At 45.8% G+C, this 20,000-nt stretch overlaps 1 protein-coding gene across 6 annotated transcripts in view; it reads right to left on the bottom strand.

Annotated features, from left to right (window-relative positions):
* Nucleotides 1-1,907: 1,907 nt before the first annotated feature.
* The window catches only part of spri (Src homology 2 domain-containing protein sprint), a 444,124-nt gene continuing 426,031 nt past the window's right edge, over nucleotides 1,908-20,000 (bottom strand). For 5 of the 6 annotated variants that reach the window (XM_070134854.1, XM_070134856.1, XM_070134852.1 and 2 more), the window contains 10 exons: nucleotides 9,913-10,053; nucleotides 9,444-9,631; nucleotides 9,032-9,123; nucleotides 6,263-8,734; nucleotides 4,328-4,596; nucleotides 4,012-4,203; nucleotides 3,765-3,896; nucleotides 3,294-3,566; nucleotides 2,755-2,947; nucleotides 1,908-2,472 (listed from right to left, as the gene is read on the bottom strand). In XM_070134854.1, coding sequence (XP_069990955.1) covers nucleotides 2,348-2,472; nucleotides 2,755-2,947; nucleotides 3,294-3,566; nucleotides 3,765-3,896; nucleotides 4,012-4,203; nucleotides 4,328-4,596; nucleotides 6,263-8,734; nucleotides 9,032-9,123; nucleotides 9,444-9,631; nucleotides 9,913-10,053 — 4,077 coding nt within the window. In that variant the 3' untranslated portion in view covers nucleotides 1,908-2,347. The remainder of the gene's footprint in view (nucleotides 2,473-2,754; nucleotides 2,948-3,293; nucleotides 3,567-3,764; nucleotides 3,897-4,011; nucleotides 4,204-4,327; nucleotides 4,597-6,262; nucleotides 8,735-9,031; nucleotides 9,124-9,443; nucleotides 9,632-9,912; nucleotides 10,054-20,000) is intronic. The other variant, XM_070134853.1, reaches the window with a different exon arrangement.

The raw sequence follows: 20,000 nt of genomic DNA, 5'->3' as shown, positions 1-20,000 counted from the left end.
TCAGCATTATTTGCAAAGAAACTGGACTATATACAAGAAGACTGGTGAATCTTACACATAATATCAGTGTCCCTCTCTAAACTACACTGAGTGTGATATGGTTAGAGTTTATTATAAAAGTAGAAAATCATCCTCTGCAGCTTATAGAAAAAAAGACCAAAACCCCTGGTGGTAAATGCTGTGTGCCTAATAATCCAGCACTAAAGTTAAAAAATGTGAATGGCACTGTATACACGATACGAGGTCATTTTGTGGCAATATGTATGCTTGAGTACATTAGGGGGTTCACCCACTGTGTCACAATATCTTCTTGATCAGTTCGGGGGAAGCATTATCAAATAAGTGTTAAATTCTGTTAAAAGTTAAGATCTTGCATCATTTTTTTTCTCTTCTCTCCAAAAAAAATATTAATGTGAAATGTATATAAATATAATGGTTAAGAAAGCTTCCCTCTCACCATCTGCTAATATGTACATTCAAATTGGTAAGACTGAGATATCCATTACAAGCTGTTGCCTAGCCTACCAGTTCTTATCATTACCACAACACGGACCTACAGCTACCATCTTGAGCAAAACTAAGGCCTATCATCAAGGGTTACATGAAACAGCAACTGAAGATCTTGGGAGCAACTAATAACCAACCTCTCCTGTGGCTGTGGAAAGGGTTCTAATTTCTTTGTTTCTAACTGAGAGCTGCAGAATCTTTTTTTGTGAGCTTCCTCTCTTTTTATTAACTGGAATATTCCTATGTCTAGAACAAGACAAAGAAGAAGAGGAAGAAGAGGGTGAAAACCAAGAAGAAAAACAGGAAGGGAAAATCTGTGTGAAGATGAAGAAGAAAAAGATAAACAACACACAGTGCACAAATAATATTTTAAGTTATCCTTTTCATATACAACGACCCTTATCTAGCCATATCTTTAAAATAAAATAAAATAAAATAAAATAAAAAGAAAACAATATCATACTGAAATCTCATGTCAACTAATTTCATCTAAATATTGGCTTCTGTGATTGTATTTTTTTCTTACCAAAATGGAAAACCTGTATATAAAAATCAGTACAATGATATTGGTGAAAGGAATAATGGCTATGAACACAAAAAAACATCTGAATAGTGGAGAGAAAATGAAAAAGAATTACTTAGTCACCTTATTTGCCTAATAAATGTTTTTGCCAGATCAAGAAGTATACTTTGGCTTTAATAACTAAAAGAGAAAGTGATGAGATTCCAAAAAACACATATGTGACATATATTAACATATTTACATTCAAAGAAGTATCAAGAAAAAATGTCATTATACAAATACAATATTAATAAATGCACATCACTATTACTCTTTCATAGTCTTTACACATCAGAGATTTACATCCAAGGTTACCTAGGACCTTGTTCTCCTCCTTATACTTCTCAGCCATTCACCTGCTGCTCACATGGCTTCCACCGGGACATTGATCTCATTTCACCCTCTATAAGATTTCATTCCTTTTTTTTTTTTTTTGATTATCATAAATTAGCTACGTATCTTTAGGTCTTAAAAAGTGAACTTTCAGATTCATGATATACACTATGCACTCAGTTACTGAGTTACATGCCTTCCAGAAAGTTAAAACATAATCCATTTCTTTCTCTTCTTGAAACTAATATCAAGTAATGATTTAATTATTTTCTTTAATTTCAGAGGCCACGTAACAAAAGAGAGAAAGAGAGCCATCCTCAAAAGAAAGTAAACACCATAAACAAAGTTGCCATGGATCTACTGCACATACCTATCCTGAAGACAGTTCTAACATGCTATATTTACACATACTTATGTCTTAAGAAAGTGATGCAATATCAACCATGGAAAAAAAAAAAAAAAAAAAAAAAAAGCACTAGGAAAATTACAAAATTACAAAATTAAAATTTACGACACAAGAAACCTTACAGACATAATACGTATGTGATTTGTATCTTATTACTTTTGAAATTAACTATTACACAAATTCGATTTGCAAAACTATTCCAAACCACATTTTTGAAGTTTCAGTATATTGTTCTTGTTGAATGCCCTTCTTATGTTACTTGAGTGTGCTATGGCTTGAGTATATTATAACTTCATAAGCACATCACATAATTTATCAAATATACAATATAAATACCTTCGATAACAAGTATTAGTGACCTCTGAAATATGCTTAGCCTGCTGTAGTATATCTTTCTCTTTGCCCTATTTTCTTTACCACTGCTGATACAAAAATGCCAGGTAAGATCATGAGCAATTACAGCATCTCTGGTTCTTCACTTTTGATATGACTGCATTTCCCTTCTTGGTTTATTTTCTGAGATCACGTCTGATGGTCAATCACGAGAGAAAGGGCCACGCAATCTTAGCATCAATCCGTTTGAAGGCAAAAGTACAGTGAAAGCCATGCGTGGTCAGATCCGACTTCACCTTGTGTGGACATTCATTGTCAGCCAGCAAACTCTCTGTAACAAGGTAAATAATTAGTAAAAATATGTTGAATGCTCTGAAAATTAGTTCTAAGTTTAACATGGCACTCCATTTTTGCCTCTCAATTAGATTAAAGATAAAATGTCTCCTTAACTATCCATTAAGAACATTTGGACAGGTAGAATCTGATATACTAAACCAAAATCTTTTCTAACTAATGATATTAACCTTTTTACTTAAATACTTCTTATATGGTCACATTTTACAATACTACTGAAAATGTTCACATACAAACAAACAAAAAAAAACGTACTTACCTAATCCATCTACCAGTTTATAAAGGCCATAATCTTGTGGATTTGTGACACGCAACTTGTGTGCCATCATCTTGCACACTTCACGTGTGGTTGTGCCGGGGCGTATGGGCAACGTGCGGGTTACTATACTGCCATTTTTCTCATCTGGGATTACAATCTTCATCACACCTTCATCTGATACTACAGACAAATCCTGCAGAATAGGTATATCTTACTGATAAGGACTTTTATAACAGTCATGAATTGAAGTTTTTGTTACAAAATGAAGCATGAAAAATAAAGGAAAAGTTAATAGTCTTTTATTTTTAGTCAGTACACTAGAATGCCAAAGATTATATTAGTAAGTATTAAGAGCAGCCTCAAGCATAATAAAAGAATGCACTCAACAAAACAAGAAAACACAAATAAAGAAGATATGAATGTTAATAACTTATAATTTAAAATTAAAAGTATCAAGTAAATATTAATAATTAAAAAGTACTCTACATGAAAAAAACAAAAGCAAAAAATAAAAAATAAAATAAAGAAAATCGCAATACCTGATGAGCATAATCTACCTGTTTAACAGAATCGAGACTGTTTCCAGGTGATGACTCTGGTGAAGGCGTGAAGTTTTTGAGAGCATGAATGGCCGAGTGGAATGCCTGGAGGTAATACGAGGCTTCCCCTGAGGAGGCATTTGGCAGAAGGAGCGTCATGTACTCAGCCTCTACTTCAGCAGAGACGAGGCCAGACTGACTCAGGACCCACTTGATCATGGGGACAAGATCATCAGCATCTCCAGAAACACGAGCATCTCGGTTTTCATACATCTGGAAAGTTGGCAAGCATTACTAGTTTTGAAACTCCTTACCTAAATATTTAATGAATTTTACTCAAGTCCTTTAAGATAGTACACAAATGGCAAGTATAATAAAATGATTGTCTTGCAATCTTTTTTTTGTCTTCTGAAATATCTTCTTCACTTCATGCAATTAATCTTATTGTATTCTGAAACCAACATTACTCACTGCTTGGTAAATATGTGATATTGTAGCTAACAAGTATTCTAACTTCTCTCTTGGGGCATACACTCTCTGCATCCTTGTCAACAAGCCACGAATAGTTTCAAGGGCTCTCCCACAAGGTGGTGATAATTCAGGCTGGGGGCATAAAAGCATCAATAATCAAAAGGTCCACTTTAAAAAAATTAATTATGATTTTCACATTTGAAGGATTTGTTATACATACATAAAGCATAAAAAAACAAAGACTTACCCTTATCCCGAGGCGAACATAGTGCTGTGACCTTGCATATTTCATATTTGTAGCCAGTAACTGAATTGAGCCATTTGCTGAATAAGTCTCCACAAACAGCTTGTTGATGTGATCCCACAAAGGACGTAAAACTAGCCTTACTAGAACATCCTCCAGTATGGCATCTAGATTCAGGAATTCTGTGGCTTTCAGCTGTTAAACAAAATAAAATATTCCTCATTTACATATCCAAAAATCAACATTATGAAACATCAGTGTGATTTATAATTTGATATTTAGCAATGATGAACACTGTAACTTATAACAAAACACTTACATTACTTCGCTCCTTCTTAACAATGGCTTCAAATTCCTTCTCCCCACTTGTGACAAGGTAATTCTTCATACCAGACATGAACTGGCGAACATTACGGGTCACCACAGTGGGATCACGTTCAGGGCTCTCGAGAGTGCAGGTGATGAAGTTACTGACTGCTCTGCTGAAGGTGGTTGAGGTGTCACTCCCAAGACCAATGGCATAGTCCTTGATGGCAACTCCATTCTCGGCATCTTGACGATGTCTCAAGGCGAGCAGCTGAGGTGACACTGAAAATGTAGATTTGTGAAATTAGTGATGTGAATGTGAGTAAGGAACAGGGGATTCTCGATGTTAATTCTCTTGCACTTCTGTAATATTTCGAAAATGTTTCATCTATGACTATTGTTGTAAATCATATTTCAAAGTTTTGTAAGTCTGGCCATTGTGATATACCATTATTTATCTAAAGGAATAAAATGGCCTATGCAGATCCTCTTTTCTATGAAACTAATAAATCAAAAAATTAAACTAATTTACATAAAAAGAGAGTGAAAAGATTATCTCCTTTTCTTTTTCATATCTCCTCTTCCAACTTAAAAGTTCAACACTTTCTGATTCTATAAGGAACATTATAACACACCACAGACTAATGAAGGATGACACAGATACATTAAAAAGCAAAAGTGAATGAAAAGGTAAGAAAAGTGAAGACGAAAAAAGATAACAAATAATATTAACTCTAAAATTCTAAAAGGCAAAGGCAAGTTTGTGGTATGTAGTGCTATCCATGGCAATTTAAGTTGGCATGTAAAAGCCACTTCCCTTTTGTCTTAAAAATTCAAGACACTACACATCAATTTCTCTTCAAACTGCATTTACTGTTATGGTTGAATAAGAAAATAAAATTGCATTTAATGGAGAAATATAAACAGGATTTCTAGTTGAAAATATGTTACAGGGAGTTATCTTGAATAAACAGTTAGACTGAACTACTCTATTAAATATGAGCATGCAGCAATGTATTACTTCTTCAGGTAGATATTAAGAGGTAAAAATTGGTAAGGAAAAATGTGTTTTTTATTAAAATAAATTTATTCTACTGTGGTGTTCATATCTAGATACCAAGGGATTAATACAAAGCATTAGAACTTTTTAACTGTTGTGTAAAATGTGAACAGAACATGCATTAAAAACATTGGAAATCTGACCATGCAATTTACAAACATGACTTACAAGGATATAGTTGTTTACACAAATACAAACGTGCACAAAAATTGGTACTAAAACATGCAATGTGGAGAAAGGTAGATTTCAAAAGACAATAATTGATAGAAACGCATGCAATTCACGAGTGAAGTGTGGAACATTAAAGCTTGAAGTGCTACAAACTAATAGATTAATGAGATTAACCACGAAAAGTACACAAAAATAATGGTGTCAGGCAGATATATAAATAAGCTCTATAATCTTCTCTAAATAAATCTACTTCTACGCAAATGCAGTGCTACCTTCACCGACTTGAGATCAATATATTCTCAAACGTGCAAAATCGTGTAACTGCCTCTTCTTCTAAAACTAGAATCAATTCAATTAATGGAGATATTTTTTTACAGGGTACTAACAGCAATTATCACAGATGAAGGGATGCAAAATCGTGTAACTGCCTCTTCTTCTAAAACTTGAATCAATTAAATTAATGGAGATAATTTTTTAGTGTACTAACAGCAATTATCACAGATGAAGGGACATTTACAGCAAGCCTAGCCAGAGTACAATGATTGATTTAATAATACTTCAAAAAAATAAAACAAATTCTCAGTCTAATCCATGTAGACCTATTGTGTTCCTAATGGGATTACATAAAATGATTAAACCATTTCCCAACTGTCCTACGGAAGTTCTTGGCCATGCCAGTGCGAGAGCTCATGCATCTTCTTGAAGAACTAGACTCACTTATTCTTGACCGCAGGTGAGTGTCCAAGTTGTGGGCGTGGGCGAGGGACAAGGTCGGCACCCCAGACACGGAGGTCGTGTCATCGTCGCTGATGACCGCTGGTTCTCCGGTGATGTGGACAATGGACTCTGTGTCTGTGATCCCTCCGCCGCCGATGTCCGAGTCTTCTGGGGGTTGCAGCGCCGGCGTGCAGGTCGGACTGCGTGGGAACTGGTCTATCGAGGAGTCGTCTTCAGAGTGCATTATTGACTCCCACTTACGGGAATCCCAAGGCTCGGAAAATTCGGTTCCCGAGTCGCTTACGGTCGAGGCGAAATAGTGTGTCGGAAGAGGAGGCTGCAGTCGCTCTTCCGGAGGAATGCTACGAACAGGCCTGTGTTGCTGCTGTGGTGGCGGCTGCTGCTGAGAAAGAGGCTTCTGCTGGTGGTGGCGATCTTCACTCTTTGTGCTGGCATGACTTCCAACATTGTCGTATTCACTGACACGGGTTGTGTAGCTTGGGGCCAGAGACTGGTCGTCTAATAATGTCAGATCGGGGAGTTTCTCTGAGATCAGATCCTGCACGGTGCGCTCACCCGGGATGATGACGCTATCAGACTCCCCACCCGTGTCGCCGACAGGGAATCGACCTTCGCCTCCGGGGGCGTCTTCGTCGTCGGAGCCCACACCGAGGTATTCCCACGAGGAGTCCACTCGCCAGGGCGCCTCTGGAGTGCGCTCGCCGTTGGGCGTCATAGCGTCCCTGCCGATTCTCGGCGGGGCGATGGGCTTCCCGCGGCCGCCTGCCCGGGAGTGGCGGCGGACGTCGTTCCGGGCCTGGCCGTTGATCAGGTGGCCTGCGTTCACTTCGTTCTTCTCCACCTCCAGGTTGCGGCTCTTCTCCACCTCCACGTTTTCGTTGACTGCCTCCAGGTTCTTCCCATTCTCCAAATTTTCGATGCTGGAAGACAGAGGCAGGTCTTCATTCGAGTCGATTTTGCTGAGCGAGTTGCGGCTCTTGCGCGACTTCCACTGAATGTTGGAGTCCGAGTATCTGTTCGTTATCTTTCTGGTGCACTTGTTGGAGGCCTTGTTGATCCTCGCCTGCGGCTGCTGCTCCCGGAGCGCGTCGGCCGGCTCCATGTAGAACGGACTCGGGTTCTTACGATACGAATTCACGGAGTCCGTGCTGGTGCCGTTCAGTTTCCCGTTGTCGTAAAAGCTCTCCTCTTCCTTCTTGTTCTCCGAATCGTACGGGAAAGTCACCGGTTTTGTGTTTTTGGAAATTTCGCTCAAATCGCCCATGGATTTGGAAATTTCGTTCCGTGGCTTAAAGGTCGACATCTTGGGCTGCGCGGACGTGGGCGTGGGAGGCAGCTCGCGCGGCGGACTCGACCACAGGTCCTCGTAGTCACTGATCTTGTCTGCGAGGGACGAGCGGCAGTACGGCGCGTTGTTCTCCACGATGTTGGCCTCGTGGTAGTGGTTCGAGAGGCGGCGTCGGTCGCGCCTTCCGCTGCGGAGGCGCACGCGCGGCATACCCGGCGCCTCCTCGCCCAGGGGCGTGCTCGGAGCGCACGGCGTGCACGGCGTGCTCTGCGGCGAGGTGATCTGCTGGCGGATCTGCAGGTGCAGCGCGTCGCGGTGGCCGTTGAGGGCGCCGCTCTGGTTGCCGTTGGGCGAGGTGGTGATGTAGGGCTGCGAGGCGTTGCTGCCCGTCGGGGAGATCTCCAGGCTGGCCACGTGCACGCTCATGCCCTGCTGGCCGTCGTCCCCGATCTGCACCGGCAGCGCCTTCACCTGGTTGACGTTGAGGGTCAGCGTGGTGGTGACGGTGATGTTGGACGAGGAGGTCGAGGTGATGCTCGGCCGCGCCCACCGGGGGGGCGGCACGGGCGCCTGGCCCCCGCGTGGGGTCATGTCCCCGTTCTCGCTCGACGGCGTCCCCGCGTCGCCCGTCATGGGCGGGCTGAGCCGGGTCGGCGGCGTGGGCTTGGCGGAGGGCCTGTAGGAGCCGGGGGGGCTGGCGTGGGCGTGGCGCTGCGTTCCAGGCGGGCTGGAGCGCGGCGGCGGCATCGGCTTCGTGCCCGGCGTGCCCGGCTTGAGCGGCGTCACGGGCGTGGCTGGCTGCGAACGGAACGACGAGAGGCTGGGCTGCTCCTTGAGGATCTCCTCGAGCGGCGCCAGGTTGAGGTTGAGGGAGGAGCGGTCCCCGGGGGAGGGGACGGGGGGCGCCGGGCGAATGGGAGTCAGCGAGGAGGTGGAGCCCCCGATGGAGCCCGCCAGGGAGCCCGCGAGCGACGCGCCGCACAGCCCCTGCGCGTTGGGCGACAGGAGGCTGGACGAAGAGATCCCCCGCGTCACGCCGCCCTTCCCGAAGCTGCTGAAGGAGAGGTCATGCGGGCGCGGCGAGGGCGTGGGCGCCACACTGCGAGGGGCGTCGGCGGTCGGGGTGTTGGCGGTCGGGCTGGCCATCGGCGTGTCCCAGAACTCTGTTCGGAGGACAAAGGCAGAGGCTCTCTATAAGTCTGTTTCAGAGAGCTTCAAATAATGATGATAATGGCAGAGATGGCAATTGCAATGATGATAATAACAACACAAACAATGATGATGATGATAATAACAATAATACATTGATACTATTATAACATCTACTCTTCATATATATATATATATATATATATATATATATATATATATATATATATATATATATATATATATATATATATATATATATACATATATACAACGCCCCTAAAAGCCCCCCAAAATAGACAAGCACCGACCTTGGCCAAGGAGCGCCAGGGACGCCAGCTCGTGGCGCGTCCTGGCCTCCTGCACGGCGCGCGGCAACTTCAGCTGGACTGGCAACTCGTCACTGAAACAGGCAACATGTCAACGATGCAAACAAAATTGGAGAGGAAGAGATCACGACCTGTCAGAAGTCCCTGTCTATTATCATCTTAGTAAAAATATATACTTTTTCATTTCCTTAAATCATCTTCGAATAGGGGTGTCATCTTGTACTGTGATGGAGAAATTTAAGCATACTGGAATGATTATCATTCTCTTTCTCTCTCTCTCTCTCTCTTGCCTTCCCTCCCTTACATCACCCCCATCCCTATCCCCCTCCCTCATCCCCATCCCTATCCTCCTTCCCTCACCCCTATCCCCCTCACCCCACCCCCATATCCTCACCAGCACTGCGAATAGTAAGCGATGAGCGCCGGCGGGGTGTCGAAGCGGTTCTCCGAGGCCTCGAGCGAATACGTGGCCTGGTTGTGGATCTCGATGAGGTAGTGCTGGATGTAGGGTCCCTTGTCCTGCGGGAGGCGGACGCTCAGCGCCAGGGTGTCGGGCTTGCTGCTCTGCCGGACGATGAAGTTCTGCGCGAGGAGGGCCGGAGGGAGGAGGGAAGGAAGAGGTGGGCTTAGTTTTGGTAGACGTGGAGGGATGATGCGATGATGTAGGTAATAAACTAATTGGAATGATGGTGGGAATTAATAATAATCTAAAAAAAAAAACAATAATTCTAACATCAATATTTCATTATCATTACCACCATTTACACCTTACCAGAACCGGAAAAAAATGAACCAAAACAGCACCGCCACCGCCATATCATCACAACCAACCACAGAAGGCCACGCCCCCTCTGGCTACGTACCCCTTCGTCTTTGCCCTGCAGGAGGTGCACGGCCCCCGAGCGCTGGAGGTCAGGCAGGAACCAGATGGGGTATGTCTTGACCAGTCGCTCATCCAGCTGAATGTGACACGGCTCGCACTCCGACCCATCCCCGCTGCCAGTCTGGAAAGGGGAAAAGAGGGGTCAGATAAGGTGCTATAAGAATGAGATATGTAATTTATGTACTAGGGGTCAGTTAAGGTGCTTTAAGAATTAGATATGTGCTTTATGTACTCTAAGTGCCATGGTACTTTAAGAACTATATGTATATATTCTATGTAATCCAAGTTTCCTATATGCCTTCGGGGTCAGTAGGACAGGCTTGGTCCTCCTCAAGGCGAGGCGAAGACAGGTCAGAGAAGGTCGTTTGTGTGGCAGATGTTACGTACAGGCGAAAGTATGATATGGTATTTTCACAATTTATCTATCCATCTATTCATTTATTCACTATTAATTGAATGGTCATGTAAATGGATTGTTCCATCCTCCCCCCCCCCCCGCCACCGAATTTCTCACCAACAGATAACACATTCGGGTACTTTTCCTTTTTCGCCTTTATCGCCCTATCTCAATTCTCGTCTCCTTCTAAAGCGGCGCAGAAACAAGCGTCTCCACCTGAGTCCCCCTTTCGTCTCGCCGGCGACATGAGCGCCGACCTTGTACGCAGAAATTCATCATAATCTGAGATATAATGAACATGTTTACGAGCCTACAAACATGGTAAGGTCCCTCTGCCACCCCCATCCCTTCCTCTCCCCCCCATCTAGGTTGTACGACCCCCCTCTCCCTCCCCCACCCTCTCTCCCATCTAGGTTGTACGACCTCCCCTCCCTCTCCCCTCTCAAGGTTCTACGACCCGCCCCCCTCGCAGTACGACTCCCTCCCTCCCTCCCTACCTCGCTCTCCCCACCCAGGTAGTACAGCTCACTCCCCCTCCCTCCCCCTACCCCCTAGGTAAGAGGACCACCCCCACTCCTTCCCCCTGTCAACACTTATATAAAGATTGATGACACCGAAAAATACATGCGGCCAAAGGAGAGATAGACGAGAGAGACAGAAGGGGAACCGCAGGTCAACGACCACTTGATATCGCTGGTGACCCTCTCCCTCCCCCCCTGCCTCCTTGTCCTCCCATCCTCACCTGTCCCCTCGGCCTCTTCCCTTCCTTGGCCCCTTTCCCTCACTCCCTCCCCTGCTCCCTTGCCTCCTTTCTATCTTTCCTCTCTCCCCTGCCCCTCTTTCCCTCCTCTTCTTCCCTGGCCCCTTCCCCTCCCTTCTTCCCTGCCCTCCTACCCCCCCCCCCCCCAGTCTTTCCTTGCCCCGTGCTCTCCCTTCTTCCCGGCCCCCTGCCTCCTCCCTTTCCACTCCCTTCTTCCCTGCTTCCCTGTCCTCCTCTTCCACTCCTTCCTTGCCCCCGTGCCCCATGCCCACCTCATGCGGTCCCGCCTGCGTCAGCCGTCATGTGGTGTCATCTGACAGCAAGTTCTGATGTTGCTGACATTCCTGTGCCTTGATATTGGACCTGGCAGTGTGAGGACGCATCTCTGTCTCTTCCTCACTTTCTTTCTATTCCTTTTATCTATCAGTCTTCATTTTTTGTCCTATTCTTCACCTTCTATATATTCCTTCTATCAGTCTTGTTTATCCTTCCCCCTCGCATGTAGTCCCTGCTTTCCTTCCTTTCCTATCTTCTGGCATACCATCCCGACCGCCTCTCCTTCCTGTTCCTCACACAATAAAGGGCGACATCGACAGGCATGGACTAATTTTCCTACATTGTTCAGGAATTCTTTTTTACTGATGTTTTCTTTCTATATTTATGTCTATGAAATCTTTCTTCTTGTTTCTGCCCTCCTCTTCCTCTTTCCCTCCCTTCCTCTCACTCTGTCACACACACATACATACACAGATACACAGACACACAGACACACACACACTTAACTCCCCCTTCCCTCCCCACACGATAAACACCACATCACACTCTCTCTCCCCCTTCACACCCTCCTCCTCCCCCTCACCCCTCCTTTCCCCTCGGCAGCGTCAGACCAGCGTTTCCGTAACATTCCCTCGATAAAAAAGGCGCTTAATCGGGCAGAAGGAACTAACGCCAGGAGAGGAGCCAAAGGGGGAGGGGGATGGGGGAAAGGGGCGGGGAGGGGAAATGGGGAAATGAGTGGGGATGGGGAGTGGGGGGGAAACCGAGGGACACGAGGGAGGGCACTAGGAGGGGCGAGGGAAGGGGAAATGGGTTAGGGAGGGAGGGGAGGGAGGGGAGGGAGTGTAAGGGGAGTGAAAAGGGGGTGTGGGGGCAAGGAAGGGTGTTCGGGAGAGCGCACAGGGAACACGGGTGGGGGTGGTAAGGGGGGGGGGGTGAGTGGGTGCGATCACCCGCAAGTAATGTGATTTCCTGCACCTCTCGTCTCCCCTTCATTATCCTCCCAAAGGTTGCTGAGAGAAATGCTATTGCTGAGAAATCCACGCAGAGAGAGGAGAAATATATATATATATATATATATATATATATATATATATATATATATATATATATATACATATATATATATTAGAGTAAGTGTGTGTGTGTGTGTGTGTGTGTGTGTGTGTGTGTGTGTGTGTGTGTGTGTGTGTGTGTGTGTGTGTGTGTGTGTGTGTGTGTGTGTGTGTGTGTGTGTGTGTGCGCGCGCGCGTGCTAGTAATAATACAACGGGAACATCAATATGAAAGTTAATGGTATTCCCAACAGCAATAAGATTATTACTATTAATAATGCAAATAATAAAAAATATATATATCAATGCTTTAAATTTAATAATAAAGTAAAATATAAACGGACTGAACAAAATTCATATCTTCGCAAAAAAACGCAATCTCTCTGGACCCTTTCCTCGTATGCAAATTCCTCTCCGTTCACAGGCTTCGTCTTATTAACGCACTTCAAAAATTAAAGAAATCAACGAAAAAATAAAGAGCTCTCGTATTGACAATCGTGACACCTCACTTTCACATCGAGCCTGGCCACGTCACTTCAACAAACATCATGTCAGACAAAAAATATGTAACCCCCGCGCCCATTCTGAAATAAAAATTACTGATGCATTCATCTCAGTCCTTAATAAGAGAGATTCCACTTTCACGCAGAAGGTGTTGTCTGTCGTGTTTGCCTCTCGGGAGATTTCAATGCCGGAGAGGGTAAAGTAGTGATCACAATTCCCGCTTTCTTTGGTTCTCGAGGGGTGACTATGCAAGATCGTGATCGCCGGGCCATGTTCAAACTGACCGGTGTTTACGATCTAAACAGTTCGACACCTCTTCTCATTTCACTTTTTTCCCCTTCAAATGTGAGGTGATATCTGCAATGCACCGCAACTGCTAACTAATATAACTCTTACATAATTGACTGGAGTCGACCCACGCAGACATTTTACAAGGAGAACGACGCCCTCTACAGAGCGTGTTCTGAATGCAAGATCCACTCGTCCCGCAGCCACCTGACCCTCTGCCATATCACCCCTATTTTCCCAATCTCAAGGGTGAAAAATCCCACCGAAACCCAGCGACAGAGAAACGACCCTCTCGATCCGCTATACTGCATTCTACCGAGGCGCCTCACCTTTTCTTCCCTCCGACCTCCCCCTTCCCTTCCATAACTCCCCCTCCCTCCCTCTATCCCCCCCTCCCGCTTCATCCAAGGTCTTCTGCCCGAAGCTCGAGGTCGAGGCTACACAGCATCCGCGCGCACGAGACGAGAAAGAGAATTCTTCCACAAGGGAATATCCACCTGGCGAGGGAGAAGGAGGTTCCCGTCGCCCCTTCGCCCCGACACGAGGGAGAAAGCGCCGGATAAGTTACAAGATCTCGAGGGAAGAAGGACGACCTCATCGCAGCTGGTCAGACGCCTTAGGAAGAAAGAAAGAAAGAAAGAGAGAAAGAAAAAAAGTTAAAAAAGGCGTGAGTCACTCGCCAAATATGGAGGCCGGTGACGCCCCGGGATCGTCCGCGCGGGGACACAGCCACCTGGTGACCATACCCGGGGCAACGCCTGGCACTCGGGTCTGTGAACTACCCATGGCACGCAAGGGCAAGGGCAAGCAGGAAAGCGTGATCGAGGCAGGCGCAGGCGAGAGCGCGGGGCGTCTGAGTCGGTTTGTCCCCGGGAGAGGTTTGTCCCGGAATGCGCCTGCCATCTGGCGTCCTCGCTGACACTTTCGACTGCAATCGATCTGCGTTTCAGCGCGGCGCCCGGCGCATCATCGCTGGGTTATTACCGTGGCCAAGATGTGAGATTATATACGTGATCCTCGAATATTTTGTCATGGAAAAATAGGATTTAAAGCGGGAATTTGGCAACACTTTTTCCCCCTCTGGAAGTGAAAAATCAAGAGTATTAACAAAAAAAGAATATTAATTACTGTAAATACGGCAAAGATAACACCGTTAAACGTAATCATACCCAATAGATCTCCTTATCACGAAACCCACTTCTCGCTCTTTAATCTGCGAATTCCCAGAAGAGCTAATACCTCAAATCCCTCTACCCCCCCCCCCCCAAATACAAACCATAAACTCACAAACACCTAAACGAAAACAAGGAAAACCATGGAGAGTACGATCAGACTCTTTTCAGCCTGATAACGACCTCTATCGACTCTCAACAGCCACTATCTACCCTTACTACCCTTAGCCTCGCGACGTCGACCATACACCTGGCTGTCACTCCCCATTTACCGCAACCTCTCTCTCCTTGCCACTCCGGCGCCGCGACCTCCACTCCCACTCCTTTGACCCTTTTCAGGTAACGCAGCAGGGGAGGAGGGCGGAGGGAGATGGGAGATGGGAGATGGGAGATGGGAGGGAGGAGAGAGAGAGAGAGAGAGAGAGAGAGAGAGAGAGAGAGAGAGAGAGAGAGAGAGAGAGAGAGAGAGAGAGAGAGAGAGAGAGAGAGAGAGAGGTAGAGGAAGGTAGTCAAGTAGGGGAGAAGGTAAGGGAGAGAGGAAGAGGTAAGAGAGGGGGAGAGGGGAGAAAGGAGATGAGAGGAAGATGGGGGAGTGGGAAAAAGGAATAAAGGAAAGGAATGTGAGGGCAGTGGGAGAGGGAAGGGGGAAAGAGAGAGAATAACGGGAGACGGAGAAAGGAGAAAAGGAGGATGTGGGAAGAGAGGGGAAGGATAAGGAAGAGGAAAGGGAGGAGTGTTTGGAAGAAGGGAAGGATGGAAAGAAAGGAGAAGTAAAGGTAGTGGGGGAGAGAGAGGAAGGGAGGAAGTGGGAAGCAGAAGCGAGAAGAATAAAAAGAAAAAGATAGGACGAGATGTGATGATGGAAAGGGGTGATGATGTAAAAGATGGGGTGAAAGGAGAAGACAAAAGAGAAAGAGAGAGAGGGAAGGGGAGAAGGGGAGGAGGGGAGGGAAGGGAGAGGGGGAGGGAGAGGGAGAGGGAGAGGGAGAGGGAGAGGGAGAGGGAGAGGAGAGGGAGAAGGAGAGGGAGAGGGAGAGAGAGGGAGGGAGAGAGAGAGAGAGGGAGAGAGAGAGAAAGAGACAGAGAGAGAAAGAGAGAGAGAGAGAGAGAGAGAGAGAGAGAGAGAGAGAGAGAGAGAGAGAGAGAGAGAGAGAGAGAGAGAGAGAGAGAGAGAGAGAGAGAGAGAGAGAGAGAGAGAGAGAGAGAGAGATAAAGAGAAAGAAAGAGGAGAGAGAGAGAAGAGAAAGAAAGAGGAGAGAGAGAGAAGAGAAAGAAAGAGGAGAGAGAGAGAAGAGAGAGCGCAACTGGATAATAGCCTTGAAGTGACACAAAACATCAAATCACACTTCACCACCAGGGACGCCAAGCGGACACTCCAACGTCAACCAGAGAGAAAAAAATAAACAAATAAATAAATGAGAGAGAAAAAATAACAGGAAATGCCAAATAGCTAACCTATGGCGGTCCGATACGTGCAAAAATATCAACAGTTCTCCCGCACCAGACCTTACACGCTCTCGCACAACCCCCCCCCCCCCCCCGAGACTTCCACAGAGGCGCCATAAAATATTCAAATCCCGCTTCTTCGGTACTAATACCACTCACCAACACCCACACCGAACCCGCCCACGCCCACACACAAACACAGACCCCAACTTTTCCTCCCTTCACCAAAACAACAACAAAAAAAACACACCCACACACCCAGCAGGCTTATTACACTCCTCCGCGCCGTTCGCTCCCTCGTCACTCCCCACAACACGCACAAAAATACCCAGAGAGAACGTCACACGAAGAACGGCAGGTGTACCGGCGCAGAGAGAAGATAGCCGCTGTCGAACCGTGGATCAGGAGGTGAGTGTAAACAAGGGTTGTGTGTCGGCGGGACGGGCGTGCGTGCGAGTGACTGGGCGGAGGGACCGGCCGATAACTGTCGCTTGATTCCACTGCCAGCTCGCTTCTCTTTTCTTGTTTTTTTTCTTTATTCTTTTATTGATAAATCTCTCTCTCTCTCTTGTTCTTGATTTCGTTTTCTCTCTCTCTCTTTCTCTGTCCTGTTGATTTCGTTCGTTCTCTCTCTCTCTCTCTCTCTCTCTCTCTCTCTCTCTCTCTCTCTCTCTCTCTCTCTCTCTCTCTCTCTCTCTCTCTCTCTCTCTCTCTCTCTCTCTCTCTCTCTCTCTCTCTCTCTCTCGGAAGCATTAAAACAGCATCATCTGGACTAAGGAATAATATCAGAAAGCAAAAAAGAAAAAAAGTGAATTATGAAACTAGTGGAAAAATAACCGAGGGAAAGATAAAAAGGGAAAAGCCGGCAGACGGAAAAAGCAACTGCCAAAATAAGTTAGAAACTTTGATCGATTACATCCCTCGGCCAGAGATGCCACACCGTATAAATGACAACAAAAACAAATTACAAAAAACAAGGAAAAAACAAAAACAAAAAACACGAATCTACGAATCAGGGAAACCCAGAAAATTTTCCTTCATATCTATTTTTTGTACCAAAACATTTTCTTGTCTCACTTCCTTCTGTGAGACTCAAATCGGAATCTGATTGCTGCTTATTATGTTGCTACGAATGCTTCTTATATTGCACATTGCAAAAGTAATCAGCGAAGGGTGCCGCAAAACAAATCAAGTAAATTATAATGATCATACAGTAACAAAACATTAAAACGGTGGAAATTTCCGCATGTAAACAGATTCAGGTAAATATCTTGATTTCTGATTAAAAATATATATATACATATATAAATAAAATACACATGCACACGCACGCGCGCCTCTGCACCTCCCCACCCCTTCGCCGCACGATACTTTCAACTCTTTCAAACTTGCTTTCCTCCGAAACAGGGTTCGTTTTCCCTCTGAGCCAGCGAGGTGTAACATAACAAACGGGTCCCGGTCCCCCTGAACCCCCCCCCCCCCCCAAAGGATCCCAGTCCAGGTGAAAACTATCCGTAAACTCGCTCACCTTCACACGTAAGGCAGTTCCTTCACAAACCCGGCTTCACGCACCTAGCTGATAAGGTCTACATTCTCGTGAGGTTTGCTTGCCGATTCACCCCTCTGGTTGGCATGGGGATAGCACCGTGTTGACCCCGGCGCGAGTGTCCTAAGCCGTGATATGCAGCGGACCGCATTTCCGGCTCAACTGCGGCATCATCGCACATGTAAACTAGGAAGTGGGGGGGGGGGCGATTAGCTTTGGGATGCGACGGCCGAACAGGTTAATTAGGTCTACACTGCGGATTTACTTCTATTTTCGTTTGATTGAAGTCACTCTCATACCAACTGCGCGTGCGTGTGTGTCTGTGCCGTGTATGTGCATAAGGCATTTCCATCACAGACTGGCGGGCTCATCACTCACCACACGGCAGCGCTTCACCGCCAGACACAACACAGGCTTCGAACACCAACGCAGCCGCAGTTATCGCAGAATCCAGTGAAACCATGCGAGGCTTACCCACCCGAAAACTTTGCTCTCTAAGTCTCCCAAAGAAAGCGAAAGAAAACGTTGTGTGTTCTTACGAAAGCAGAAACGCCTAGGTCAAGCAAAGGCGGATATGAAAGCAGAGGCCTCATAAGGCGTGTCCACTGCGACGGGGTCATGGAGGTCGTTGGGGGGGGGGGTCGTCTTACGGGAGTAGATGTGGTAATTCTCTCTCTCTCTCTCTCTCTCTCTCTCTCTCTCTCTCTCTCTCTTTCTCTCTCTCTCTCTCTCTCTCTCTCTCTCTCTCTCTCAGGTGAAATTATTCGACTGTCATCAAATCCACGTCATTTTCTTCGTTACTTCCCTACCTTACATAGAATCAAGAAAAAAAAAGATAATCAATTTTATAAAAAATACGGCATTCAAAATTCAGGCTAAAAAATGCATGACAGGACAGTTTAGATAAAGCGAACTGACTCAACCCCGACATCCAAGTCTTGTATCCAACTGCATCAAATACAGTGATAAACGCGAACCATTTCTCTCTTCCAAACCCATTTCTGCGCCGGCATCGTTAACCCAACCGTCGTATGACTAACCTTCCCCGCCCGTGAGCAGATTAACCGCTCTCCCTCTCCCTCGACAACGCTAAAATAAACGCCCAAAGATACACAGAGCAGGAGGGGGTACCGCTGAAATACTAATGGGAAAATTATCATGCAGTTGCACCGCCGAAATACTAATGGGGGGATTATCATGCACTGGCCTTGGTACCTCCACAGTCGCATCCAGATGAGCTCCTGATAGCGGATAAGGACGACCGCACACGAGGGAAGGATAAAGGACTCTGACCACCACAAATATTCCAAAACATTTCATTGGTCACTTGAGCCACATCGCTACACGGAATTCCAAAGCCGAACTAACCGATGTAATAACGATCACTACAACGATCATTACGACAGCCATAAGAATGTCAATGAATGTTTTGATAATATTAACACTAAAGACTTTTTAACAAGACGTCGCGCCGACCAATCAGCAAACGGCTTGATAATACCCGACAAAACATCTCGACTGTGATTGGTCGAAATGATTTCCCGCTCCCCCGTCCTCTCCTCTCCCTCCCGCCCGCCCGGCCGCCCTTCGCCCTGGCAATACAAACGTCCATTTGGTGTGTAAACAGACCCAATTTTTACGTCCGGCTTTATCCAATTTACAAATCAAACAATATATCAACCCACGAATCAAGAAGCAACTTGATGAATATTGGTTAGTTTGCCCTTTCCACGTTTTCTGTCTCGGGTCGACTTCCATTACAGGCTATAAATAGATTCGAGGTCCCGCGTTAATTAAAACAGTGATGTTCTGAGCTGCAACATTCTAAAAATAACTTACCTGTCCTATGTACCTGAAGGGAACGTATACAGTGAACGTGAAGCAATATTTACTTTATTTACATTAACCGAGTTTTAATGGAGGAATAAACTACATACAACCTGGAACATATAAAACTTATAAATAAACATATGTACGTACTATGTACAAAGTGAGTGAGTGAGTGAGTGAGTGAATGAGTGAGTGAGTGAGTGAGTGAGTGAGTGAGTGAGTGAGTGAGTGAGCGAGTGAGTGAGTGAGTGTGTGTGTGTGTGTGTGTGTGTGTGTGTGTGTGTGTGTGTGTGTGTGTGTGTGTGTGTGTGTGTGTGTGTGTGTGTGTGTGTGTGTGTGTGTGTGTGTGTGTGTGTGCGTCTGTGTGTGTGTGTGTGCGTCTGTGTGTGTGTGTGTGTGTGTGTGTGTGTGCGTCTGTGTGTGTGTGTGTGTGTGTGTGTGTGTGTGTGTGTGTGTGTGTGTGTGTGTGTGTGTGTGTGTGAGAGAGAGAGAGAGAGAGAGAGAGAGAGAGAGAGAGAGAGAGAGAGAGAGAGAGAGAGAGAGAAAGAGAGAGAGAGATTGAGAGAGAAAGAAGAGAGAGAGAGAGATTGAGAGAGAAAGCGAAAGAGAAAGAGAGTAGAGTAGAGAAATGAAGAGAAAGACAAAAAGAGAAAAAAGAAATGAGAGAGAGAGAGAGAGAGAGAGAGAGAGAGAGAGAGAGAGAGAGAGAGAGAGAGAGAGAGAGAGAGAGAGAGAGAGAGAGAGAGAGAGAGAGAGAGAGAGAGAGAGAGAGAGAGAGAGAGAGAGAGAGAGAGA

The sequence above is a fragment of the Penaeus vannamei genome, chromosome 20, assembly GCF_042767895.1.
Source record: "Penaeus vannamei isolate JL-2024 chromosome 20, ASM4276789v1, whole genome shotgun sequence".
Classification (NCBI taxonomy): domain Eukaryota; kingdom Metazoa; phylum Arthropoda; class Malacostraca; order Decapoda; family Penaeidae; genus Penaeus; species Penaeus vannamei.
This window is presented reverse-complemented; position numbering and strand designations above follow the sequence as displayed.